This window comes from Cynocephalus volans, chromosome 1 (genome assembly GCF_027409185.1).
Source record: "Cynocephalus volans isolate mCynVol1 chromosome 1, mCynVol1.pri, whole genome shotgun sequence".
In the NCBI taxonomy this organism is placed as follows: Eukaryota; Metazoa; Chordata; class Mammalia; order Dermoptera; family Cynocephalidae; genus Cynocephalus; species Cynocephalus volans.
The window spans coordinates 294,892,686-294,919,445 of record NC_084460.1 but is presented as its reverse complement, the minus strand read 5'-3'; the positions used below and the strand labels follow the sequence as shown (position 1 = coordinate 294,919,445).

The 26,760-nt window shown below is 44.9% G+C and overlaps 1 protein-coding gene across 2 annotated transcripts in view; it reads left to right on the top strand.

Annotated features, from left to right (window-relative positions):
• Positions 1-26,760, top strand: part of NGEF (neuronal guanine nucleotide exchange factor) — a 73,836-nt gene that overhangs the window by 19,409 nt on the left and 27,667 nt on the right. The window contains exons 1-3 of one of the 2 annotated variants that reach the window (XM_063110806.1): positions 13,552-13,658; positions 14,314-14,456; positions 19,952-20,250. In XM_063110806.1, the coding sequence (XP_062966876.1) occupies positions 13,552-13,658; positions 14,314-14,456; positions 19,952-20,250 (549 nt within the window). Of the gene's footprint in view, positions 1-13,551; positions 13,659-14,313; positions 14,457-19,951; positions 20,251-26,760 lie in introns of those variants that run through there. The other variant, XM_063110796.1, reaches the window with a different exon arrangement.

Here is a 26,760-nt window from a genome sequence, read left to right as displayed (position 1 = left end):
AGCAGAAATTTGTTCTCTCTCACAATTCTGGAGACCAGAAGTGCAAAAACAAGGTACCAGCAGGGGCATGCTCCCTCTGATAGCTGTGGGGGAGAACCTGCTTCATGCCGCTGTCCTGGCTTCTGGAGTTGCTGGGAAGCCTTGGTGCTCCTCAGCTGGTAGGTGCATCGTTCCAATCTCTGCCAACATCTTCACACAGCACTTTCCTTTCTGTGCATCTCTTTACCAAAATTTCCCTCTTCTTATAAAGACCTCAGTCATGGGATTAGGGACCACTCTAGTCTAGTATGACATTATTGTAACCCGGTTACATCTGCAAAGACCCTATTTCCACATCGAGTCCCATTCATAGGTACCAAGGGTTAGGATTTGAACATACCTTTCAGGGTACACAGTTCATCCCACAACACCTACTAAACAAAGTTTAAGATATCTTTGCCTTTTTAAGTCCTAGAATAGATCTCAGTAAGGGCATAAAGATAGAATATTATCTTCAAAATTAATTTAATTAATTTTTTTCTGTGTGGTTATGATATCAATTTGTTAATCACTTTGGTTCATTTGTTTCAATGCTAGAGTTTAATTTTTTTCCCATACTTTTAGATTTTCTTTTATTATATGTAAAACATCTATATCATTTACAAGTCAAAACTATATAAAAAGTACTCTCAGAAAAATCTTACCTTCTACCCCAACTCTGGAAGTAACCATTTTTTTTAGTTTCTCTTTTTTCCTTTCCCGTGTTTGTTTTTTCAGGGGGAAAAGTGTGTGTATAATTGTTTAATTTCCCCCTCTTTAGTTCACAAAGGAGCACACTACATATGCTCTTTCATACCTTGCTTCTTTCACTGACCACTGGAATCACTTCACATCCGGTCAGAGGTGCCTTGCTCGTCCTCATGTCTACACCATAGTTTGTTCACTCAGTCTCCTTGGGATGGGTACTTAGGTTGTTTCCAAAGTTTCGCTTCCAAAAATAATGCCACAATGAATAACCTTGTGCACATCTTGCTTTGTATTTCAGGGCATGTGTCTTCAGGGTAAATTCTTAGAAGGGGAATTGCTGGGTCAAAGGGTAAATGCACGTGTAGATGCTTTATTGTCCAATTCCCTTCCGTAAGGGGTTGGATGATTTTGTTCTCCTATCAGCAATGTATGTCAGTGCCTGTTTCCCCTGATTTTTAGTTCAGTAATCAGAATGGACTTCAGTACAGAAAATGTAGAGCAATCCGTTTTTAAGACAACTGCACCATCGATGGAGATTCACAGCACGTGAAGTGCTGAAACCGAGGGACTTGGTTTAAGAAAGAGACACGATGTATCCTAAGGTGTTCTCAGCGGGAAGGAATTTTTCCATTCTGTTCTGTCATTTCTCTGACTCACGCCTGTGGAGAAAGCTCTCCTCTCTTCTCATAAGAATCCATCACTTTTTACAGAAAACACTCAGCTGGTGACAGGTTAGAGTCTCTTTCTTTTTAAAGAAAAATGCTAATTTCAAATAGAAGCCTGTATTTCTGGAGAGCTCAAGACCCTCTCCCAAGACTCCCACAAAAAAAGGAAGGAAGAATAGACCTATTAAGGACCATTTTTTTTTAGCCTAAACTAAACAGAAACAGGCCTAGAGATGTTGCAGACTCTGTGACAAATAAAAGCTACTCCCAGGACTGAGCAACATTTTAGAAATAGCAATATTTTAACATGTAATCTTCACCACGTGGAAAAAATGAGACGCTGCTTTAAAATTAGGAAAAGCAGCAGCAATTGGTCAGTTTGGGGGAGGGATAAACAGCAAGCAGGCAAAAAGCAAAAATGAAATTTCACTTCTTTGCTGGTAAACTGGTTTTCTCCCTGGAAAACAATGGTACTTTAGTTAAGGTGCACTCCTCTTTAAGGGAGTAGCAAGCAGAGAAGGCTTATGTTAATGCATGGAAGAAAAGGGGTTTGTGAGATGTTTCTACGACTGTGATTTACAGAGAGGCACAGAGACAGTCCCAAAGGAATGTCTGGGTGCTTTCAGGTTTGCCCCAGATCCTCCCCCGTTCAGCAAATATGCAGAGAGCCTCAAGGGTATGCCAGGTGCTCTGCCCAGCACAGCAAGGTAGCAGGATCACTCAGGACAAGTCTTGGCCCCACGGTCAGTCCAGTAGGACAGAAAACTACCTTCCCAATGAAGTGATCAGAGCCTTAAGAGAAGCCCAGGGGAAGAGCCACAGGAGATCTAAGGGTGCGCAAATACAACCAGCTACGGGAGGTGATGGGGGGCTTCACGGAGGAGGTGGCATCTGAGTCAGTACAGGTGGGAGGTAGCCATGCAGGAGGGCAGGGAAGGGCTTGTGGTGTTAGGGGTACCTGCCTGTGCAGGGAGGGCATGATTTCCTGATGACCCTTCTGATGGGACCTGGTCAGGACTCATGCGTGTGGGCTTATGGAAGGAAAAGAGGACTTTCTGGGAAAGGGGGACTATTTATATAACAAGGCAGATTAGAATATCAGAGAAGTGCTTTAATTTTAACGATTCCAGGAAGTAATTGACTGTAAATATGAATTCGTGATTCTCTAGAAACTAAAGAGCTTTTTCAGAGATAGATTTATATAACAAATTGAGATATTTTTTCCCCCAGGTAAATCTAGAGAATACAAAACAGCCAGCCCTTTTCAACCCTGAACCCTGAAAAGTGTTTCTAAATGCTTTTCCAAGGATCCGCTGTGCTTATGTGAGTGCTTTAAACTCATGCTCTAAATTTATGCACATTAAGGGACTGATGTTGTTTCTTAAAGTAACTTTTTTTCCCTTATTACATAAGTGACACATTTATTGTAGAAAAAATTTTAAACACATATGAGTAAAAAGAGGAAAATTCCCTCAGACTCCAGCCAACCAGCTACAAGTACTGTGAAATATTTTTGGTGATCATTCTTCCAGTCCTTTTAAAAGTATAGATGCGTGCTTAAAATTCCATGTGTAGAAGTCTATTTATAAACAAAATAAGACCATACTACCATTCAGTTTTGTAATCTCCTTTTTTATTTAAAACATTGTGGGCATCTTTCCAGATCATTAAATATTCTTCTAAATCATTCTTAATGGTACAGTATTTCATTTCAGAGATATGTCATAATTCACACAGTCAATCATCTATTATTGGACATTAGGGTGCTCCAAATATTTCACGGTTATAAATAAAACTATAATAAACATCTTTGCAGTTCTTTTTTTTTTTTTTTTGCACAGGCTCTTAATAGTTCATTAGGATATATTTCTAGAGGTAGAATCTCTTCCCCAGAGTATGAACATTTACAGATTTATGATATGTGTTGTCAGATTGCCCTCTGGAAATGTTATCAACTAACACGCTCATGCCCAGAGGCCAATGACAGCTTCATGCCTTGGCAACCACTGGTGGTTCATTTTTAAACCTCTTTGATTGCTGTGCTTCTGATATTTTTTTAAATGTGCTTTTCTCTTTATGATAACATCCATTTATTTTGTGCTAATTTATATGCTGATGTCACCAGTTTCCCTATGAGACTCTTTGAAATTCAAATATCAATTGTAGCCAGAAGCTTTGAATTCCTGGGAAGAAAGGCATTTTGCCAACATTACAATGGGCAGTGAAGGACCCATTCCCGAGCGTTTGGGTGGTATGCCTTGTTTGCATCTCTCACATCTCTCCTAACATGACCTGTCTCTACCAAAAACATATTGGCCTTTTTACAATCCCCTAAATCCTTGAACAGTTAGTCCTGTTAACTCAACAAAGGACATTCTTTCTACAGTATGTTTAGGGCAAGGTGGCTGTTTCAATAGGAAATGAAAAATTATCATACTGTGGGCCGAGCCCACGGCGCACTCGGGAGAGTGCGGCACTGGGAGCGCGGCGACGCTCCTGCCGCGGGTTCGGATCCTATATAGGAATGGCCGGTGTGCTCACTGGCTGAGTGCTGGTCACGAAAAAGACAAAAAAAAAAAAAAAAAGAAAGAAAAAATTATCATACTGTTACCAGGCCAGGTTCTTGGGTCTCAAAGTCACAGAAACAAACAATGCACCCAGCAGTAAAGAAAGCAATGCTTTATTTAAAGAGAAGAGAGCTTATGCATAAGGAAGACAGCGGTGGGGAAGCTGTCTCCCCAAGGGTAGCTGTTCAGGGTCCTTTATAGGGCAAGGGGTGCAGGCCAGCATCATCATCCTGCACCTCTGGAGGTGGTCCATTCTGTTCTTCCTGGTTGCATTATGGGCGCATGCTCGGTTAGGGATTCAGTCCCTGTGTCTGCTCAGTAGGTCCAAGATCATGGTGTTGCTCAGTACTGCCACCCCAGGGGGGTCATTGTAGTTGTCACCTTGAAGCTTTGGGTGCATGCAGGCATTGGGCTAACTGCTTAGGGGGATGTTTGTGGTTTAAAAGTTGCTTATCTTAGTTTGTGAAAAATGCTTAGCTGGGTATGCTGAATTCTTTGAAAACAGGGTGAGGGGAAGAGTCAAGGTGAGGGACAGGCCGAGTCCTGTCCCTACCCTGTCTCCATACTTCCTGTTATGGAGAACACTTCTCTAGAATCCAGTTATTTGTAATTTACAAGGAACAATGTCTGAAAATTTTGTAATTATTAATTTTCTTAACTTCATGCTATTCCTTCAAGTCTACTTTGTTTATGAGTGAATACCTTTTTCTTTCTTGTTTTATACCTTAAACAGTTTTGCTATATTTTTTCAGTCAGGCAATACATTCTCCATTACAATAGTGAATGTATTTTTCGCACTAAATGTAGGCTACCAAGATAATAATAATATCACTTTCTATTTGTTTGGTGTACTATAGTTTACAAAGTACTCTTACTAATGTAGGACTAAACTAGATCTAACTATACAGTTTATAAAGTGATTTGAAATGAATCTAAATGGAAGGAAGTAGAACTATTCGTTCCATTACTGTGTGAGTTCTAATTAAGAATACACAAGCCCCCTGGCCACAACCCAAAAATATGAATTATGTGCTCCTAGGCAACTCTTAATCTTATTTACTCCAAATTTCTTTTTTTTTTTTTATTGCAACATAATTGATTGTACATATTTGTGGGGTACAGAGTTGACAATCAGTATTTGTGTACAATATGTGGTGATCAAATCAGGATAGTTAGCATATTCCTCATTACAAAACATACTCATTCTTGGTGTCCATTAACCAATTTCTCCCTGACCCTCCTCCCCTTTCCCCCCTTTAGTAACCACAAGTCTGTTCTCTCCTGAAAGTTCAATGCATTCTTTTCTTTTCTTTTCTTTCTTCCTTTTTCTTTCTTCTCTCTCTCTCTCTCTCTCTCTCTCTCTCTCTCTCTCTCCTTTCTTTGATCCCACTTAGGAGTGACGACATGTGCTATTTCTCTTTCTATGCCTGGCCTATTTCACTTAACACAATTTTCTCCAAGCTCCTCATTGTGGCTGTGAATGGCAGAATTTCATTTTTTTTTTTTATGGTTGAGTAGTGTTTCATTGTGTATATATCCCATATTTTTTTAATCCAGTCGTCCATTTAGGACCTCTAGGTTGGTTCCATGTCTTGGCTATTGTAAATAGAGCTGCAATAAACATGGGAGTGCAGGTGTCCCTTCAACTTGATGATTTCCGTTCCTTTGGATATATATACTCGGCAGTGGAATTGCTGGATCGTACGGTAGTTCTATTTGTAGTTGTTTGTATTTACTCTAAATCTCACGCTCAACACATCTTGGAAATTACAGTATTTATTCCTTAGGTCCACCTTGCTTCAGCATGCTCCTATTAGTCAAAAGCTTATGACATTACCCACAGCCCAAATCCCCAGACCCTATTATACCAGGCTCCTTGGTTAGGAATATTCCAGAGAAACACATATCTCAGGCCCTCCATCATTTTCCAGATAAATACACAAGCATTATAGCATCTTATTGCGAAATACATTTTCATCAAGGCTGTACACAATTGTCTACATCCCATAATTGAAGATACGGCCACCATTTGTCTCAGCCTTTTAAGGACACTTCTAAGGACACAGGAACCACCAAAATGGTTTGGAAATTTCAACATTTCACTAACCAAGCAACATCCTCCAGGCTGCCTTTCATGCCTGGAAGTGGAGCAAAATACTTGGGCACCTATTTTTGGTTCAGAAAAAAAAAAAAAATGTATTCAGCTTAGTAATACCAAATCTTTAACCATTAAGCCCTAGGATTATAGGCCTGCTTCCCATAATCCCTGAAACCCGTCCAACGCTAGCATATCTCCTCAAACCAGACAAGGGTTTGTACACATCTCCTCATCCCTTTGGACTTTCTCTATTTAACCAAAAGTACAACCATCTGCCATAGCAACCATGTCAAAAAGGAACACAAACAAAAACACTCCTCACTTCGCCGAAACACTGAATCCAGTTTTAATGGTGTTTTGGACTCACCGCGATAGGTCACAGCTACCTCCCTCAAGCTTGAAGCACCAATTTAAAAGCTATTATCTGCTAGTTCCCAGAGAAGTGGGATGAAGAAACAACTTCATTGACCGAAGAAATGCAAGGTGTAATACCAAGGGAATCCTGATGCTACACTCAATAACTGTAGGAGAAGACTAAAACCAAGGGCATGCCAGCGTAAAGCCTACTGACTTCGGCGTGTTTACTTATTCACCCACTCTTTCCTCATGCCTTCTGGAAGTGCTGGATTTTTGGGTTGCAGCAAGAAATGTCATCTTCATAGCTGCACCCAACAAACTCAGGTCCACTGGGAGAAGAAATCATGTCAGCAGGTGCTAACAGAATCAAGAATAGAGCCATGGGAGCTCTCAGGAGTGACCCAGGCTCTATCTGGGCAGCCCCCAGCCTGGCCTATACGTCAACTCCATTGAGCAATGAATTACCAACAAGTTACAGGGGAGTCATGGAAGATAACAGATGTGCGAGATCAGACATGTTTGAGGAAGATTAACACGGCAGCTGTGTTTAGGATGGATTGAGGGAGAGAAAAAGAGATCAGGGAGAGGCAGTGTTAGAGGAAAGTGGTCACTGTACTCTAAAACAGATTAGAGGCTTGCAAAGTTAGGGGACAGTCCACAAGATCACCCCCACTTCTGACACCAACTGCGGAGTTTGGTGGTCCCCAAGTCCATCCTTAGTTTTGATCATTTGCTAGAAGGATTCAGAGCTCACTGATAGCTGTTATACTCACAATTTACTACAGTGAAAGGATACAGATGTAAATCAGCCAAGGGAAGAGGTGTATTGGGCAGAGTCTGGGAAAGTTCCATACATGGAGCTCCACAACATGGAGTTGTGGACAGCACTCACTATCCAGTGGCGATGTGTGAGAATGTGCAGGGAGTACTGTCCATCAGAGAAGGTCACCTGAGCCTTGCTGTCCGGAGTTTTTCTCAGGCTTGTTCACATACACCCAATTGGCTGCCCACGTGCCCATCAGTCTTTAGCCCCTTTGGAGATTGAACCAATACCACATGACCCAAAGCCCACACCCTATCTGGTGTGGCCCAAAGCCCCCAGGTAAGCAGACATTGTTTTCAGACATGACATTTCAGCAGCTTAGAGATCACCTCCCAGGAGCCCGGGGCAAAAGCCAGACCTCTGTTTGGTAAGATTAATTCTTTATGACACAGGGCTAGACTAATTTTGTTTTTAACTTATTTCTATAACATGTTACAATCCCATATTTACAAATTATCCTCATGATGAAAAGGGGAAAAAATCTCTACCTCCACCTCACCAGTAAATACTTCCAACCACGCAGCAGAACAATTTACTACTGGAAAATCTACTTGTGTTGAAATCTTTTCATCCATCGAGTATGGGTTTCTGGGATTCTTAGAGCTGCAGTGAGAGAGGCAGGCTCTTCCTAAGAACACATCTTGTACTTTTCCTAACTTTCTCCCTAGATTTTGGGGTCCATATAACTCTTAAGGCTGTGGTCTTCTGAGGATTGACTGCTGTTGCTGCCTATTTGCATTAAATTTGTTGATTTTCAAAGCAAGTAAAAAGGTCTTTTGAGAGTGATAGAAATAAACTACTGTGTTTATGGCTTTAAAAGATACAGTTAATTAAAAGCTATCGAGTGTATATTTCTGGAAACTTCCAATATATACTCGTATTTGAGTCTTCTCACTACCAAATATATATATATATATATATATATATATATATATATATATATATATATATATATATATATATATGTATCTCCAAGCCATTTTCTTCCTAGATTTAAGAATACAATTTTTTTTCAAACTTTTGATAGTCTGGTGACATACCATGTGACCCTGAAAAAAGAATAAGTGCATAGAAATTTGTAGTCTCTTATTCCATACAATGTAGCCCTGACTTACTATCATAAACTTCCAGATCTGCCATTAACCAGCTGTGTGACCTTGGGCTTGTCATTTAACCCTCTGGTCTTGCTTTTTCAGTAAAATAAAAGTGTTGGTAAATAAAAGATCATCTCTAAGCTTCCTGCCACTTCTAGCAAGTCTCCCGCAGGGTCAAGAAAATTTTAATAAACATAAACAAGTACTCCTGAAAGCTGCGGTTGCTACAAAATAAGAATCCACTTTGCTTTCAATGTTTAATAACTCAAAGGAAAAAATAGATGCTCTTTAGATAAAATACCTAAAATAGCTAAACACTTCTTTTTTAAAACATACCATTAATTCATTCACGAGTATTTATAGGGCACCTATTATGTGCTGGTCAGGTATAAATATTTGAAATATTTACCAATACTATATTTTGTGAATGATTCAGAGCAAAATGTCAGTTAAGCAGAGATTTTAATAAGAGCCTGTCTAATAAGCACTAAATATGATAGAAAATAGAACATGAAGAATATAACTTAAGGTTACATGCCTCAGAACTCAATGACTTTCGAAACTGATTTTATAATTAGGAGGATATTTTTAGCTTATTTTTCAATTGGAAGATTTTATTATACTCATTTTAATATATGTAATTTCACTTTAATATTTTCTGATTTTTTTAAAAAAATGAATCTTTTCTCTATGGTGCAGCAGAGTGTGAAAGTAACAGCTTCCTTTTAGAATTACATCAAATTTAAGAGACGGTGAAGCTATGCAAACCACCAGGCCCTACTGATTGCCCGTAGAGTGCTCTTCCGTGGACCCTGATGAAAGATGACTAATATCCCAGGTACACAAGCCTGAGGAGTCCATGGCTTGGGGTAAGAGTGTCCTATGAACGGAGCATTACAGTGCCAGGCAATGACTCCTAGTTACAAAGAGGAAAGGGCCTGGTGGGGGACACCCCAGCATGTTCCAACCTGGAAGGGCAAGGACTTCCCTGGGGAGAGAAGAGTCCTAGGGGAGGGAACAGCACTTGGAAAATCCCAGAGCCTGGAAAAGTACGAAGAGGCCAAAGCCTCAGAAGAGCTGGGGAGGGCAGTGCTCGCTGCCAAGGAAGCAGGCAGGTGGACGGCTGGGGAAGAACCTGTTACAGAGTGAGGGGCAAGGCTTTGCCCTCAGGCAATGGGACGCCACCCAAGGCGTTTAAGCAGAAGAGCGACAAGACAAAATCAGACCCATCGTTTAGAAGGAAGACACAAAGAGAGGGACTTGGAGGGAGGACAGACTTGTAGCAGTACAGATACCAAGGAGTGGGGAGATTGCTTGAGGGACTTTGGGGATCCAGGGAGCTCAGTTAGCCATTGACACATGGGTGACAGAAGGTACAGAAGTTGAGGCCAGTTCTCAAGGTCTACCTGGCCTTCTAGGGGGCTGTTGGTGGGCTAGGGGGAGATGGTGAGTGCTCTGTGGAATATGCTGAGTTTCGGGTGTTTAGGGGATGCTGTGGATTGAATGTTTGTCTCCTTCCAAAATTCATGAATTGAAATCCTAACCCCTGTGGTGGTGGTATTAGAGATGAGGCCCTTGAGAGGCAATTAGGTCATGAGGGTGGAGCCCTCATGATGGGATTAGTGCCCTTGAAAAGAGACCCCAGAGGGCTCTCAAGCTATCTTTCCACCATGTGAGGACACATGAGAAGTAAGCAGCCTGCATCCTGGGAAAGGGCCCTCACCGGAACGTAACCATGCTGCACCCTGATCTCAGACTTCCAGCCTCCAGAACTGTGAGAAATAAATTTCTGTTGTTTATATGTCACCCAGTCTATGGTATTTTGTCATAGGAGCCCAAACTGACTAAGAAATTGGTACTATTAAGTGAAGGTGCTACTGTAACAAATACCTAAAAATGTGGAAGTGGCTTTGGAACTGGTAATCGGTAGAGGCTGAAGCGTTTTCAGGTGCATGCTAAAAACGCCTAGGTTGCCATGAATGGAATTTTAAAGGTGATTCTGGTGAGAGTTCACTGAGAGGACGGCTGCAGAGAAAGCTTCCCTCTTCTTAGAGAATACCAAAATAATCATGAACAAAATGTCTGTAGAAATACGGATGGTAAAGGATGTTCTGATGAGATCTCAGACAAAAATGAGGAACATGCTGTTGGACACCAGAGGGAAGGTGATCCTTATAAAGTGACAAAGATCTTGGTTGAATTGTGTTTGTGTTCTAGTGTTTTGTGGCAGGTAGAAATTGGATATTCAGCTGAGTAGATTTCTAGGCAAAGTGTTGAAGGAGTGGCTCGGTTCTAGACTTCTTATGGTAAAATTTGAGAGAGAGACATGATTTGAAGATGAAATTGTTAAGTAAAAAGGAAGCAAAACTTTAACATTTGGAAAAATGTCGGCCTATCCATATTATAAAAAATGAGAAAGTGTGTTCAAAAGACAACACTAAGGATGTGGTGGATTGACCATTTGATAAGGAGATTAGTGCGTGTGAACCGCAGACTTAATCTCAACAAAAGCCAAGCATGGAGATGGACTATTCCAATAGCAACACTGTCAGTTGGGACTGAGGAAACTGAGAAAATGGGACAACATGAAGGAAAGACAACTGTCGGACTTCTTAGACCCTACAGGACTGGATCACAGAACTATTTGGCTGTGGATAGGTGCTTTTCTTCAAGACAAGGGAAGAATGACCCCAAAGGCACTTCAGACATCAGGGCTATCGCGCCCATCATAGGCCAGAGTGCCCAGGCTGGGGGGGGGCGCAGGGCTGCATCCACCTCAATTTCAAAGGGCTTGACCCCCCCATGCTGACAGGGAATTAAAGTATGGGTGACCACAGAGAACCATGGCATGGCTGGGGCCACCACGGAAAACCAGAGTGTGGACAGCACGCTGCCAAGCTGTGGTGGGGGTGATGTGGCCACCCCGGTGAACCCTGAAGGTGAGATCACTTCTCCAGTGAGTCTAGAAAGAGAGGCTTATTCTCACACCCAAAGATCTCATGGAATTTGCCTTGCTAGGGTTTGGACTTAACTTGGGAACTGTCACCTCTTTCTTCTTTCCTATCTCCCCTTTTGGAATGGGACTGTTTATCCTCTGTCCCACCATTGTATTTTGGAAGCACATAACTTGTTTGGTTTCACGGGTTTCCAGCTGGAGAGGATTTTGCCTGAGGATAAAGCATACCTCGAGTCTCACCCATATCTGATTTAGATAACATGTAGATGCAACTTTGGATGTTAGACTTTAGAGTTATGCTGGAACAAGTTAAGACGTTTGGGTTGTTGGGTGGAATAAATGTATTTTGCATGTGAGAAGAATTTGGGGGAGGGGGCAGGGGCAGAATGCTATGCACTGAATGTTTGTCTTCCCCAAAAACTCATATGTTAAAATTTTAACCTCCAACATGATGGTGTCAGGAGGAGGGGCCTTCCAGAGGTAATTGGGTCATAAGGGTGGAGTCCTCATAAATGGCATCAGTGCCTCATCAAAAAGACCCCAGGAGCTCTCCCTCTCTTTCCGCCATGTGAGGATACAAGAAGTGAGCGGTCTGCATCCCAAAGAGGTTGCTCACCAGAACCGGACCATGTGGGCACCCTGATCTCAGACCTCCAGCCTCCAGAACTGGAGAAATACATTTCTGTTGTCTATAAGCCACCCGGAGTATGGTGCTTTGTCATAGCACCTAAGCAGACTAACGGGGGGACATCCAAGTGGAGATGGCCGGTGAGCAGCGGACAACGTGAGCTCCGGAGGGGGAAGACTGGACACACGCGGATCCATATGAAGGGGTCAAGGAAGGGAGGTGCTGGCTTGGAGAAAGAGACCCATCTGGTGATCTCTCAAATATTCTGAGGCCTTGCGGGCCAGAGGAGATCAGCCCTGCCCCTTCTGGCCCTCAGAGGGGAACTAGGGCTAAGTGAACTGGATTTCAGTCAACCTGAGGACCCTTTCCTGCAGACGGAGCTGGGAGATGAAACAGCAGGGACCACGGGGTGGTCCTTCCAGGCAAAAAGCCTCCTCGGCCTCCTTCGCTCCCGAACCCTCCCTTGGTGACAACTGCCTTACTGAGGACTGGCTAAGGACTGATCAAAGCGAGGACTGAACCCCTCCCACCAGGAGTATTTGCATCCAAAGAACGAGGGATTTGTTCGTTTAAGCCAATGCCCCGTGGGTGGAATGTGCTGGGGAAGGAGCAGAGGAAGATTCCCCACCCCAGGTATCCTCGGGACCATAAGCAGAGGAACTGGCCCCGGCTGGCTGCAGACAGGCCGCTGTCACCGAGCGCCGCCGGCGGTGTGCAGGGTGGGGTCCCTCCAGCCCACGTCACACCCGGGCAGGCGGCGTTATCAGTGAGCAGAGGGGCGGCTCGCCCGGGCCGTGGGCACCTGCGGGACCTCGCTGCCCCCTCTGTCCGCTGCAGTCAGCATTTGGCTCGCGTCTGTACCCGCGAGCGGACTGAGCGAGCCACACGAAGGCACGGGCTCCAGGAATCAGTGTGGCCGGCCGGGGGGACCCGGCGGAGGTTTCGGGGTCCTTGGCGTCTCCTCCTCGAGACCCCAAACCCACTCTCGGCCCGCGAGGGTCGGGAGCGCTCGCGCAGGGGTCCCCTGCCACCCCAGTGTGCCCAGAACAGCGATCGGACGAAGGCACCTCCGGCGGGGACACAGTCCCGAGGCCGGGCTCGGGGCGGCAGAGGCGGGGTCGACGCGCCGCATCCTCGCGGGAGACTGCGGAGGGTGCCCGGCGTGGGCGAGGCGGCGCTTCGAGGGTGCTCGGGCACAGACAGGGTCGCGTCGCCGGCAGCGTCCCCGTGCGCCCCGCGGAGCTGGGCGCGCAGGCGAAGGCGCTGCCGCGGCCCCGCTCCTCTCTCGCCATCGCGGCCGGGGCGCGGGGCGGCTGGAGGGCCCGGCCCGCAGTCGGCGCCCGCGGGGCACAGGTCGCGCCCGGCCCAGGCGCCCCCGCCGCGCCGCCCTCCGGCCTCGCCCCCGCCGCGCGCGCCCCTCCCGCTCCCCGTTGCCGTGGCAACCCCGGGAGCCTTCAGGCGCGCGCCCGCCCGCCCGCGGGAGCGCTCGGCGGCGGCGGCGGCGGCGGCGGCTGCAGCTCCGGCTCGAGCCGCGCGCGGTGACCCGGCTCCGGAGCCTGCTCGTCGCCCCCGCCCGGCCCCGGGACCCCGGCGCGGTCCCCGACCCGGCCCCAGCGCCCGCCCCGCCGCCGGTCCCCATGGAGCTGCTGGCCGCAGCCTTCAGCGCCGCCTGCGCCGTGGACCACGACAGCTCCACCTCGGAGAGCGACGCGCGCGACTCGGCGACGGGACACCTGCCCGGCAGGTGAGGACGGGCGGCCGTCCCCACCCCCGCGTGCCTCCCTCCCGGCTGGCGCCCTGGGCCGTGGGCACTGACCCGCGCGGCCTATCCCTGTCCCCGCCAGCGGGCCCCCCGCCGTCCCCCGCTCCCGACCCCCGTCGGGCCCGCACCCCGCCCGGTGAGGGGCGGGTCCCGGCCCGGGCTCAGGCCCAGGCCGCCGGCACCCCGGTGCCTGCCCTGGGTCGCCTCCTGCGCCCTCGTCCCGGGTGTCCTGGGCGCGCGCGTCCCTCTCGGCGCCCCCTCTCTGCGCCACGTGGCCTTGGGACAGGGAGATCGCGGCCTGAAAGGGGCCGGGGGGCGTTTGAGGGCGAGGGACTCGGGGTGGCCTCCTGGCCGCGGGACCCGTCGGGGCGGCCAGTTGGCGCCGGGGAGCAGGCAGGGCGCGCCAAGTTTCCGACGCCTGCCCGCGAGCTCCGAAAACATGAAGGTTTGGGCGGGCTGGTGTGGGGATGAATCACCCGTCGCGCCCTGGTGCGGTGACAAAAAGGGCCTGTGGGGCCCACCCGGCCGGGAGGGGCGGCGGCTGCTCCGCCTGGACGGCCCGGCCCGGGTCCGAGCTGGCCTAGGTGTGTCGTGGCTGAAAAATAACCGGCCCCTTGTCCTGCTCCGTCTCTGGCAGCGAGTCGTCCTCCACCCCGGGAAATGGGACCACACCCGAAGAGTGCCCGGCCCTCGCCGACAGCCCCACCACGCTCACCGAGGCCCTGCAGAGGATCCATCCCATTCCCGCCGACTCCTGGAGAAACCTCATTGAGCAAATAGGTGGGTGTCCCCGGGGCGCCGCTTCATTTGTGACACGTGGATTCTCGGTGGGCTTTAGCAAATGGATTTCTATCCTGCTCCCCCTGGGAGGTCTGCTCGCCCAGCTCTTTCGTGGCCGAGGGCCCTCTGTCCCCTTGTCACCTCTGGGCTATGCAGGAGGGAGGATTCCATGAGCCCCCACCAGAGAGGGGTCTGGGGAGGACCTGGAAGCTAAAGCAGCTGCTGGATGCGCAGTCAGAGCTAAAGAGGGACAGTGCGGACCGGGATTCTGGGCAGAGCTGGGCTCAGGACCTCAGGAAGCGAGTTTGACTTTGCACAGGGAGGGAAAGGTCGAGTAGAGAGAGCTGCCCCAGGGGCCCCTGGACTGGGAAGGGAAACCTCTCCAGGAACATGGCCCGGAGGGGAAGTCGAGGCATAGCCTGCGTGTGTGAACACAGAAAGTGGGTTGAGACGGCAGCCCAAGAACTTCTGCACTTGCATTAAAAAAAATTGCTAGTGACATCGCACTAGGTCTCGTGTCATCACTACAGGCACCCATGAATGGGTAACGTGGGTCCGTTATTCTGAAAATGGTACCAGCGGCTTAGAAGATCTGTTTGTTCTTTGCCGTTGTCAGAGAGGCCAACAGTCTATTCAATAAATATAAATTCTAGGTTTGTAAAAGAATTTCCCTAAATAGATAGTTATTGTCCTCCAGTCCCAAGCGCTGGGACAGACTTGAAGTGTCTCCAGAATGGAAATGGAGCTTCTGTCGCCACAGGAGACCTGGTGTTTGGGAGACTTTTCTTTTCGGGACCAGCCCACTCTTCCCTGGCAGGGAGGAGCTGAGCCTTTGCAGAGCTGAGGGGGTGGAGCCCCTGCAGTGTGCTGTGAAGTTGTGCTGACTCCAGGAATTTTGTTCCTGGTGGGCCCCCAGCCCCAGCACCCCCCTCCCCCCAATCAGGAGGGGGTGGTGGCGGCTTTTCCTTGTGTTTGCTGGGGGAGTGGAGACCAGCGGATCTGAAACTGATACCAACTAGGAAATCCTTGTTTTGAAACAAAGACTTCTGAAAGCCCCTTTCTCCTGCTGTCTGCCACATATGGTCTTTTGTGGTGAAGAGAGCCACCTGTGCCTTAGATACACTGCAAACTTTGACTGCTACCCTCTCAAAAGGGTACCCTTTGGCTAAGGTCAGTGTCATAACTAGGAAGGACATCAACTGGGCAGGAGCTCCATGCCTACTTGCAGAGAGAGGCTCCCGTCTGCAGTATGGGCGTGTGCAGACTTTCCTTGCAGACAGCTGCACCTGCTGGGCCAGTGCCATAAGCTCAAAGCTGGGAACTGGATCCTGAGTTCTAATACCTGCTCATCTCGGGGCTCAGTTTCCCCATCAGGTACACAGTAGAGACTTTGACATTCCAAGTCTCTTCTGTCACTGCCCCTGCCAGTATCTGTGGGTACTGTAGTGAATCTCTTTCCGTGGCTCCTGGGCCTGACCCATCGTAGGTCTCAACAGATGTACTGAATGACAGCACAGGGCCAACCCTGCCTTCATCTCACATCATTCGTCCGTAGACTTGAAGTTTGGGCTAAGCAGATCTCTACAATAGCCTAGCTGTTTTCAGCTCCATGAGTGAAGTAATTCTTTGCCAGGTGTCAGCAAACAATGGCAGGTTCGTAAAGACACAGTGTAATTAAGGCAGAAGGAAAGTGGAAAGAATTTGTGGGCATTTTGTAGACCACTGTGTTGGATTTTGCAGTGGCCCCCATCAAGGCCAGACAGAGTTATGTCAAGACCACTCATCGCACGGTATACAACTGTCATTACAGTTGGCTGTGCCCCTGGTAGATCATAGACTCTGAGACCCTGTGACTGGTTTTGTGTGTCTGTGTGTGTGTATATGTTTGTGTGTGCTGTCGCTGTACCTAGCACCTAACTCAATGCTTGGCACATAGAAGGTGCTCACTAAATAATAAATGAATTCCTTGCCCTTTAGAAGTTTCTACTTGAAAGATTCAAAGAAAAAAAAAAACATTCTCTTTGGAAAGTGAGATTCTGAATGGCTCAGGGGCTTTGGCAAGAGGAGCTGGGGGCTTTCCCTTCTTCTGGGCAGCACCACCAGCCTGGTATACATCATTTTAATTAGGAGAGATGGGAACAGAGCCTTCCAGTTCCGCATGCATGTAATGCCAAGTGCAAGCTTTTACAGGTAAAGTTAATTTCCATATACAGTTGTGCTCACTGAATGTGCAAAATATAAAACAGGAAAACATGACATATTAACTGTACCTTGAGTACAGAAATCTAATCATGTAGCATGAAGTTTCTCAGGTAAATTTTCAAAAGCTACCCTGTTTGTATTATAATCTGAATTTAAAGCAAATAAAAATAAAAGGTTATGAAAAATGGTTACATGGTGTATCAGATAACTATGTAATCACAATAACTCCAGGAAATTGGTGTCTAAATTCATATTCTAAATACCTCAGAAAAAAAGTATGAAGTTTTAAGAAAATTCTAAAATTACTTGTATTGAGAATCTTTGCTACCAGTAAAAAGTAATCTTAGGGTGTGTGTGTGTGTGTGTGTGTGTGTGTGTGTGTGTGTGTGTGTGTGTGTGTGTGTGTGTGTGTGTGTGTGTATCAAACCCTGGACCTTAGGAGAAAGTGATCTTAAACAGTGGAGGTATTCTATCTCAGTTAATGAGTCCAGATGGTTCATCCAAACAGTCACCAGCTGATTTTTGTCATTTCTCTCCCTCTGTTTGGGCCTCATGTTACAAGATGGCTACCATAGCTCCAGGCATCACATCCTCAAGCAACCATGTGTAAATGCAGGAAGAGCAGTTTGTCTTCAAATGTCTATTGGGAAGTGACATCTTTTTGAGAAGCCCTTAGAAGATGTCCCCTTACTCTCTTTGGCCAGTGTCTTACTTCATTCCTGCTGCTATAACCAAATACCTTCAACTGGGTAATAAACAACAGAAATTTATTACTCACAGTTCTGAAGGCTGGAAAGTCCAAGATCAAGGCACTAGCAGATTCAGGGTCTGGTGAGGGCTAGCTCTCTGCTGCAAAGGTGGTGCCTTCTCTGTGTCATCACATGGCAGAAAAGGGACAAGGCAGCCCTCTTCAACCTCTTTTATCAGGGCACTAATCCCATTCATGAGGGCAGAGCCCACATGACTTAATCACTTCCCCAATGGCTCCACTTCTTAACACTATCCCATTGGGTATTAGGTTCCTACATAAGAATTTGTGGGGGACACCCACATCCCGACCATAGTAGCCAGGTTGTGTCACATGCCCATGTCTAAACCCACCACTGGCAAGGGGAAGGGAACCGTGCTGGTAGGTTTTGATCAGTCAACATTCACCTGCTGCTTTGAGCACAGAATGGGTCAGCACCTGAGCAAAACCCCACCCTGCCAGCTGGGAAACAGGGGTGTGAGGGGATAAGGAGAGGCCACCAACACAGTGTCTGCCACAGTGTGATTTCAGAAATATTGTTTCCAGCCCATTGCATTTTTGTCTCTTTTCAGCCTGTGTATCACAGTGAGATGATCGAGATAGTATTTACCTATGATTTGCTGACTAGAACACACATAAGACATATTTTTGAACCTCCAGAAATATCCCAAATTAGATACTTTTGTGAGGCTTGAAGACTGCATTTTTTAAAGGTGCTCAAGTCAACAAATATTTGAGTACCTACTATGTGGGAGACACTATGCTAAGCATTGGAAAGTGAATCCAAGCCAACCCGTGGAAACCTGATGTCTTTAAACCTATGTAAACACAGTATCAGAATCACAGGATAATAATTAGCTTGATGCTGGCAACAATAGTTATATCTTATGCTCATGATCCAACCAATTTATATGGTGACGTTGGACCTGTCTTTACAGATCTTCAGTATGGGTTGCATTTAGCATTGACTTTGATCTTTTTTATTCCTTTGGCAAATTAACTCCATGTCGTGTTCTGCTGGACTGTAGCATTGTAAAAAACACAAGATCTTAATTTTTTGAAGCAAATGTTATACCTACCTTAACATAAAGGTTTTATAATCTAGATTTATGGAGCATTGGAAGCTAATTAATCCACAGGTTCCTATTAATGAATGTAATTTATCCAGCTACATTCAGGATTTCAAAGGTAGTCTGTTTTGGTTTTCTTTTTCCTTTCCTTTTTCTACTGTTTAGACATGTTAACGATTAGATAAAGGAGGGATCATAGCTCACATTTGTACTGGGTTGTAAGAGCAAGTGCGTTACAAATGGTACGTTTATGCCTGTTGGAACTTTCCTGGGAGAATCATCTGTGTTTTATAAATAGACATATCAAAGGGCCCCAGCCCCTCTCCCAGTCCCGGGGCAGTATGTCCCCTGCCCACTGGGCCTCTCCCTCTGTTGGTCCTGAGCGCATCTGATCTCCCCCTCATCCCCTCCCCCAGGCCAACCCTCTGCTCGTGTTTCTTGTCTCCTCGAATGGTGCCACCAAGATGTTTCCAAGCTGGATATTATTTATGACCCAGCAGCAGCCAGTCACCAGGGCCTGTCCTCAACCTTGTCACTGTCCTGGAATCAGGCCTGGGCTCCATTCCCTCCTCCAACACTCACTTGAGGCCTCGATCATTGCTCTCCTGAGGAGCTGCTGCAGCCTAGTCCATGGTTCTCCTAAAATGTAGGCAGAGCCTGCATGCCACAGGTCTCTTGGGGCCTTCCCCCACCCCTCGGGATAGACTTCTGCCTCGGTGGCCCAACAGACGAAACCCTTGGGGTCCGACCTTTCCTCCCAGCCTTACAGCAGGATCACTCTCTCCCTCTGTCCTCCCAGCTATGGCTTCCTGTGCCCCATGGCCAGGACATCCGTATGGGTCTTCTCTGTGGAGGTGCTGCTACACTTGCACTGATTTACCTGGACCCCAAATCTCCTCTGAGACTCAAGTGGAATTGGTCAGGGAAGTAAGTCTGAAACTGTGAAAGCAAAAAAGGAATGTTTCCCTTTTGAATCATAAGGCTGATGAAATATTGATTTTCCCTTCAAAATGAGAATTTACAACTACTCCCATTTTAGAAACGAATATACTCGAGTTTTAATATTGAAGCATTTAAGGCTATGGGAAGTATCCTTCTGGGATATTGAAACGTAATTGGGACAGTTCCATCAACTTTGTGCACATGGTTATTAGCACATCAAGTTGTAGATTCTTGTTTTTTGCCATGTGTGGGAAAAGCATATATTTGTGTGATTGGATTTCTGTCAGGGGATTTCTTTACTTATCCGATAAAACTTCCACATGCTGATTTTTCCCGAGAAATGAAGACGATGGCAGTTTCCTCTGTGGTCCTGGAGCCTGTCGTGGAGACGTGGCAGGTCTGATGTCCTTTGTGTATCCACAGGCAGGGAGCATCCAGTCTTGATAAGAATGGGAAGCCTTGACTTAGCAACTCCAGGTGACGTTCACGTAAAATCTTTCTCTCTGCTTTATTACAACTCTCTCTGATTTCAGGGCTCCTGTATCAGGAATACCGAGATAAATCAACTCTCCAAGAGATCGAAACCAGGAGGCAACAGGACGCAGAAATACAAGGCAGTGCCGATGGGTCCCCAGCCAGCGAGGACACTCCAGAGGACGAGGAGGGGGACGAGGAGGAGGAGTTGGCCAGCCCGCCCGAGAGGAGGGCTCTGCCCCAGATCTGTCTGCTCAGTAACCCCCACTCGAGGTTTAACCTCTGGCAGGATCTTCCGGAGATTCGGAGCAGTGGGGTGCTGGAGATCCTGCAGCCCGAGGAGATCAAACTGCAGGAGGTAACGGGGCCGAGGGGTGGGAGCGTCCTTCCAGAACGGACAGGGGTTTGCCTTAATGGATGCGGGGTGAGGCTTCCTCTGGGGGATGAAGTTCCCCGGCTGGTTCACCAGAAGAATGACTGGCTGAGTTTTTCCACCTAGAACATGCAGGAAAATAAACATCATTTCACAGGCGATAAAAAATATCCAGGTGCCTCCTAGGACAGCTTGACTCCACTAGTGAGCGTCCACAGAATCGCTGTTTTATTAGACAGTCACACTGTATCTTCTACACCTTCATTATTGTTGTCGGGTGTTTCCACTACATGCATGAGCATGAAAGCTCTATGGGATGCTGAACTCACTGTGGGTGACAGAAAGCAGTTGTGTTTCTTTGCACCCACGGTCTTATCCCATAGCTTTATTTGGGGGCCATTTGACTTTTGGGTGAGAGGGAGCTCTGAAAGAAATCCCTTGGGCTGCACCCACTTCTGAAATGGTGCAGAAATCTGGAACCTGGGTCTCTCGCCCCTTCATCTGATGGTCCAGGCGGAATTTGACCATCAGTTCAGCTGCGGCAAAACTATTGAGTTGCCTGACGGTCTGTTATTAGCGGGGAGAAATCCATCAAATATTAACAGAAACAGAAACGAGTTGCTAAGAAATCTGTGTTCGTTTTAGTTGAACAAAGGTTATTTGGGTATCGAGGAAAAATTTGTGGGGAAACAAGAGTATGGTCAGCAGTAAGGAGAGAGAATGGTTGAGAAAAATTGACGAGGCGAGTGTGTGTTAATTATGAAATTTAAAAAGCGGGTTCAGAAGAAAAAAATGAAGAGATTTGGCTTTTTTTAAGCACTTGGTCAACCCAAATTCCGTCGTCTCTCCTCTCACGTCCCCTCCCTCCCCCTGGCGCACACCCACGCTCCCGAGCACACTCAGGCCTGGCTCGTGCTTGTCCCAGTCACATGCAGTGTGGATCCAAGGGTCCTGTCCTCGCTTAACCCCCGTCACTTCTGCACTAGATTCTGTAGAAATGTTTGCTCCAAACAGTAGACTCTACATACAGTTAATGACCAAGACTGAGATAGTTCCCAGCCAGCGTCATCTAACTCAGATGGGTTCTACAATGGATTTGCTGGAAGCTTGATAAAACTTGATTTTTGAAGGGTCACCTAGGGTTCACCTGGTGTCCTGCCCCGTAGAATCAGGGAAAATTTGTTTACACTTTAACATCTCTTGTAACCTGTGAGCAATGATTTGTAAATGGCTGTGTCAAGAGTTTTTGTTTGTTTTTTTTAATGAAACTTCTGATGTAAAACTTAGAGATATATCTTAACAGAACTTAAAACATGATATAAACCTTTTACAACATCAGCAAAGCTAAAAGCAGAGAAAGAAGGGTCCATGTGATAAGAGGAGAGCAAACAGGAAAGCAGTAGGGAGATGGACATGGTAAACACGGGCAGAGCTCGTAACAGCACGTGCATTTAAACCCGTCTGTTAAAAGCCAGAAATTCTCCAAGTGATTAGAAAACTAAATACAACTGAGGGCAAGAAAAAAAAAATGCCAAAGTAAACAGAGTCATTTTGCATTGTTAAAAGTATACTATGCTTTGCTAAAGATACCATTTAATTTTTGAATGTTTCAAAATTTAAAAAGTAACTCATTAATACATTTTTGTTGTTTAAAAAAATGCTAACAGCGCAAACGTGTCCAGGCCTTTTCCTGGGTCCTGGCCTCTCGCTGGAGGACCAGCTTTCCCTGCTTTATCTCCTGATTAACCATAGCCGTATGCACAGTCTAAGTTTTAAAAAACCTCTTCAATAGGGCTCTGTTTAATACGCCTAATTGTAGAGTTGAGGCACTTATGAAGTCACTACGTGCAAGAGTTTTGTAGATTTTTGCAGCGTTTCCCCGCACCTTACAGCAGGTGGGGTTTTTTTTTTAATGTTTTTTAGCAGTTTGCCTTTACTGGACTCTTCAGAGCTTCCAGCTTAGTTTTCATTAGAACAACTCCCTTTGCGCTAAAAACTCATTGGTTTTTATCATTAAGTGATATAGTTATATCACAGGGACACCTGGGTTGAGTACGTTTAAGGAGGAACACAAGTGGCTGTCGGTGTACACTCACAGCAGGAGAGGCGTTCAGGTGGCTTCCGCCCTGAGCACTCAGCGGGTCCTCCCACAGCTGGCAGGTAACAGAGAGTACAGATGAATTCAGCAGCTCGGCCCAGTGGAGGTTGCTCAGGACATCTCTGTGCTCCTGTGAGACTAGAGCCGTAGGAGAGATGCCCAGAGGTGGGACTGCTGGTCAAAATTGAAGCGCATCTGAAATGGTGCTGGATACTGCCCAGTTGCCATCCAAAAGGCGGTCCAAGCTGCCAGCAGCATGTGAGGGGCCTTGTCCCTCCCTTACCCTGCTGTCACACTTCATTGTATCTCTAACCCGCTGCATGAAAGATCGTGCATTGTTTTAACCTGCCTGTCCTTGATGACTTGTGAACTTGAGCGTCCTTCCATATGTTCATTGGCTGTTTCTATGTCTTTATCTATCAGTGGCCTCATTTATCCTTTGCCCTTTTTTTCTGTTGGGTTGTTTATATTTATCTTTTCTATTTATAGCAGCTTTTTACACATTCTGGATATTAATTCTTTTTAATATTTTCAAATGTTTTCTCCTGCAGTATAGGACAGGGGAGGAAATAGACTCTAGTGGCATAAGCAGTGGCGGCCAGCTTCCTGGGTTTGATTCTCAGCTGTGCTACTTCTTAGCTGTGTGACCTTGGGCAAGGTGCTTAACTTCTCTGTGCCTCAGTTGCCTTATGTGTAAAATGGGGATAATCGTAGTACCTACCTCCCAGGCTTGTACAGATTAAATGAGTAATACAGACAAAGAGCTAGGCACAGTTCCTGGCAAAAAGCTGACACTGAAGGCTGACTTACCTTCTCACTTTGTTCTTGGTATCTTTTTTCACATAAAAACCTTTTCTCATATAAAAATCTATTTTCATTTTTATTGAAAATCTGTCAGTCATTTTATCTATTTAAACCTAATGTTCTAGATGTTGCATTTTATGATTAGGAAGGCCTAATCCCAAGAGGTTCACTTTACAATGAAAAGGCAATAGTTGGGAACTGTTATGAACTAGACAGCTGATGAGAACAGAATCTGCAGAAGTTGCCACACACATTACACTATTCTATAGGAGTGGGTCATAGCAGAGACACAGGGAAGCTGGAAAAAAAAAAAGGTTGATTGAAAATATTTTCAGTGAACCTTGTACTCTCTAAATCTGCACTGTCCACTCCAGTAGCCACTGGCCACATGTGGCTACTGAACACTTAACATGGTGAGTCTAAGTTGAGATGTGCTGTATGTGCAATATAGACACCAGATTTCAAAGACTTAGTACAAAGAAAAAGAATGTAAACTATCTTATTAATAACTTTTATATTGATTAAGCATTGACATGATAATAGTTTGCATATATTAGATTAAATAAAACATTGGAAAATTTCCCATTTCTTTTTATCTTTTTAAATGTGGTTACTAGAACATTTTAAATTATATATGAGGCTCACATTATATTTCTGTTGCACAGCGCTGCTCTAAGGAGAGGCCATACTTTATTTTCCAGTGTCCATAAACACCCCCCAAAATTGGTCGTGTATTAAGCCATAAAGAAAAGCTCAATAAATATTCATTAAAATTGTAAGGCCATAATCTCTCACTACAGTGCAGTGAAATGAGAAAATAAATATAAACACTATAAAAACCTCAAATCAGAAATGTTTAAAATGCTTCTAACCTTGGAGATGGGAAAATAAATTTTATGATTACTGACTATTCCAAAGGTGGTAAGGAAGGGGCTACATTTTAAAACATACAGAATGCTGTCAAAACTGCATTTGGATAAAAATTGACAACTTTACTTGCTTTAATTATTAAATAAGGAATAAATGCAAAATTAAATGAACTCCTAAGATGTTCAGCTTGAGACATTAGGAGAAAACACACTCTTAAGGAGAACAAATAGGGTAGAGATGTGAGAAGATAAAAGTCGTAATGCAATGAGTGATTGGGAAAATATAAGCTACCAAAAATTGACTAAAAAATTAAAATTTTAAAAACAAAAAAATATACCAGTAACCAAAAAAAAAAAAATCACCTACAAAAGAGACGTTGAACCCAGATGACTCATGTTCAAAGCACGGAAGAGTTCCATGTTTCTTAAACTGGTCCATAGCAGCACTGCTCAGTAGAACTTTCTGCAACGACAGAAATGTTCTATATCTGCAACTCCAGCAGTCACTAGCCACACGTGGCTATTGAGCATTGGAACTGTGGTTAGTGCAACTCAGGAACTAAATGTTTAATTCTACTCAATTTAACCTTACATCAATTTAAGTAGTCACGTGTTACTGCTGTATTGGTCAGTGCAAGTCTAGAGCAGAGATCACCAAACTTTTTCTTAAAAGGCCAGATAGTAAGTACTTTGGGCTTTGTGGGCCATCCTGTCTCTGTCAATCCTCTCAGCTCTGCTGTCGTATGTGATAGCAGCTGTGGACAATATTTAAAGAATGGCTATGGCTGTGTTGCAGTAAAACTTTATTTACAAATACAGGTGGCCAGCTCATGAGCTGTAATTTGCTGATCCCTGATCTAAAGCATGGAAAAGAAAGAAATACACAAATTATTCTAAGGTGGTATAATATTGATAACCAAATCTGAATATTAGAGCACATACCTATACCAAAAAGAATTATAATCCACAATTATAGTTGAAGACTATAGTTATATATATAGTATATATAATTAAGAACTCTTTCTCTCAGTAATCAATAGAATTGAAGACATAAAATCAGTAAGGATAAAGAAGAATTGGCAACCATCAACCAAATGGAAGTAATTAACATTTATAGAATACACCACCCAACAGTAGCAGAGTACACATTTTTTCAAATGCACTTAGAACGTTCACCAAGATAGACCATAATACACCTAAAATTTAAAAGAATTGAAATCATACAGAGTATGCTCTCTAACCCTAGTAGAATTAAATTAGAAGTCAGTAGCATAAAGGTAACAGGACAATCTCCAAACACTTAGAAATTAAACAACACAGTTCTAAATAATCCCTGGGTCAAAGAGGAAGTCTCAAGGAAAGTTATAAATGTTTTTAAATGACTGAAAATGAATCTGCAATACACCAAAATTGGTGGGATGCAGCAAAGCAGTGTTTGGAAGGAAATGTATAGCATTATGCTTATTTAAAAAAGAAGAAAGGTCTCAAATCAATAATCTAAGTTTTCACATTAAGAAACTAGGCAGAGTGAGAGGCAAAACCAAAGCATGCAAAAGGAAGGAAAGAATAAATATAAGAGCAGGAATCAGTACAATTGAAAATCAAAAATAATAGAGAAAATCATTGAAGCCAAAAGCAAGTTCTTTGAAAAAATCAATAAAATTAATAAATCTCTACAAGACTGACAAAGAAAAAAGAGAGAATATATAAATTACCAAGAGGAGACATGACAGACCCCACAGACATTAAAAAGATAATAGGGGAATACTATGACAACTCCGCACACATAGATTTGACAACTTATGTGAAATAGACCAGTTCCTCAAAGTGCAAACTACCAAAATTCATCCAAAATGAAATAGATAACCTGAATAGTCCCATAACTATTAAAATATTGAATTCATACTTAAAACCTTTCAAAAATGTAATCTCTGGGTCTACCTGCCACTTGGAGTAGAAAAAGTATCAATTTTGCCCAGTTTTTTCCAGAAAATAGAAGGAACACTTTCCAACTCTTAGGAGGCCATCATCACCTGATATAAAAAACTAGAGATAGTGCAAGAATATAAAACTACAGACCAATATTCCTCATGAATATATATACAAAAATTCTCAACAAAATATTAGCGACTCAAATCCAGCAATATATACAAATATACGTATATACCATAACTACATGGGGTTCATCCTGGGAATGCAAGGTTAGTTAAATATTTGAAAATCAATCAATGTAACCCACCATATTAACAGTCTAAAGAAGAAAAAGTCTATAATTACTACAACAATTGATGCAGAAAAAACATTTGTCAAAATTCAATATTCAGTAAGTATTAAAATTTTTGGCAAACTAGGACTAGAAGAGAAATTCCTTGACCTGAAAAGGAGCATCTACCAAAAAACTTACAGCTAACATCATACTTAATGATGAAGGACTGAATCCTTTCTCCCTAAGATCAGAAACAAGAGAAGGATGTCTGCTCACACCAATCATATTCAGCATCATACTGGAAATCCTAGCCAGTGCAATAATGCAAGAAAAAGAAATAAAAGCATACAGATTGGAAAGGTATACATAAAACCCCCTGTTCACAAAGGACATGATTATTGGGCCGACCGCGTGGCGCACTTGGGAGAGTGCGGCGCTGGGAGCGCAGTGGCGCTCCTGCCGCGCAGTTTCGGATCCTACATAGGGATGGCCAGTGCACTCACTGGCTGAGTGCGGTG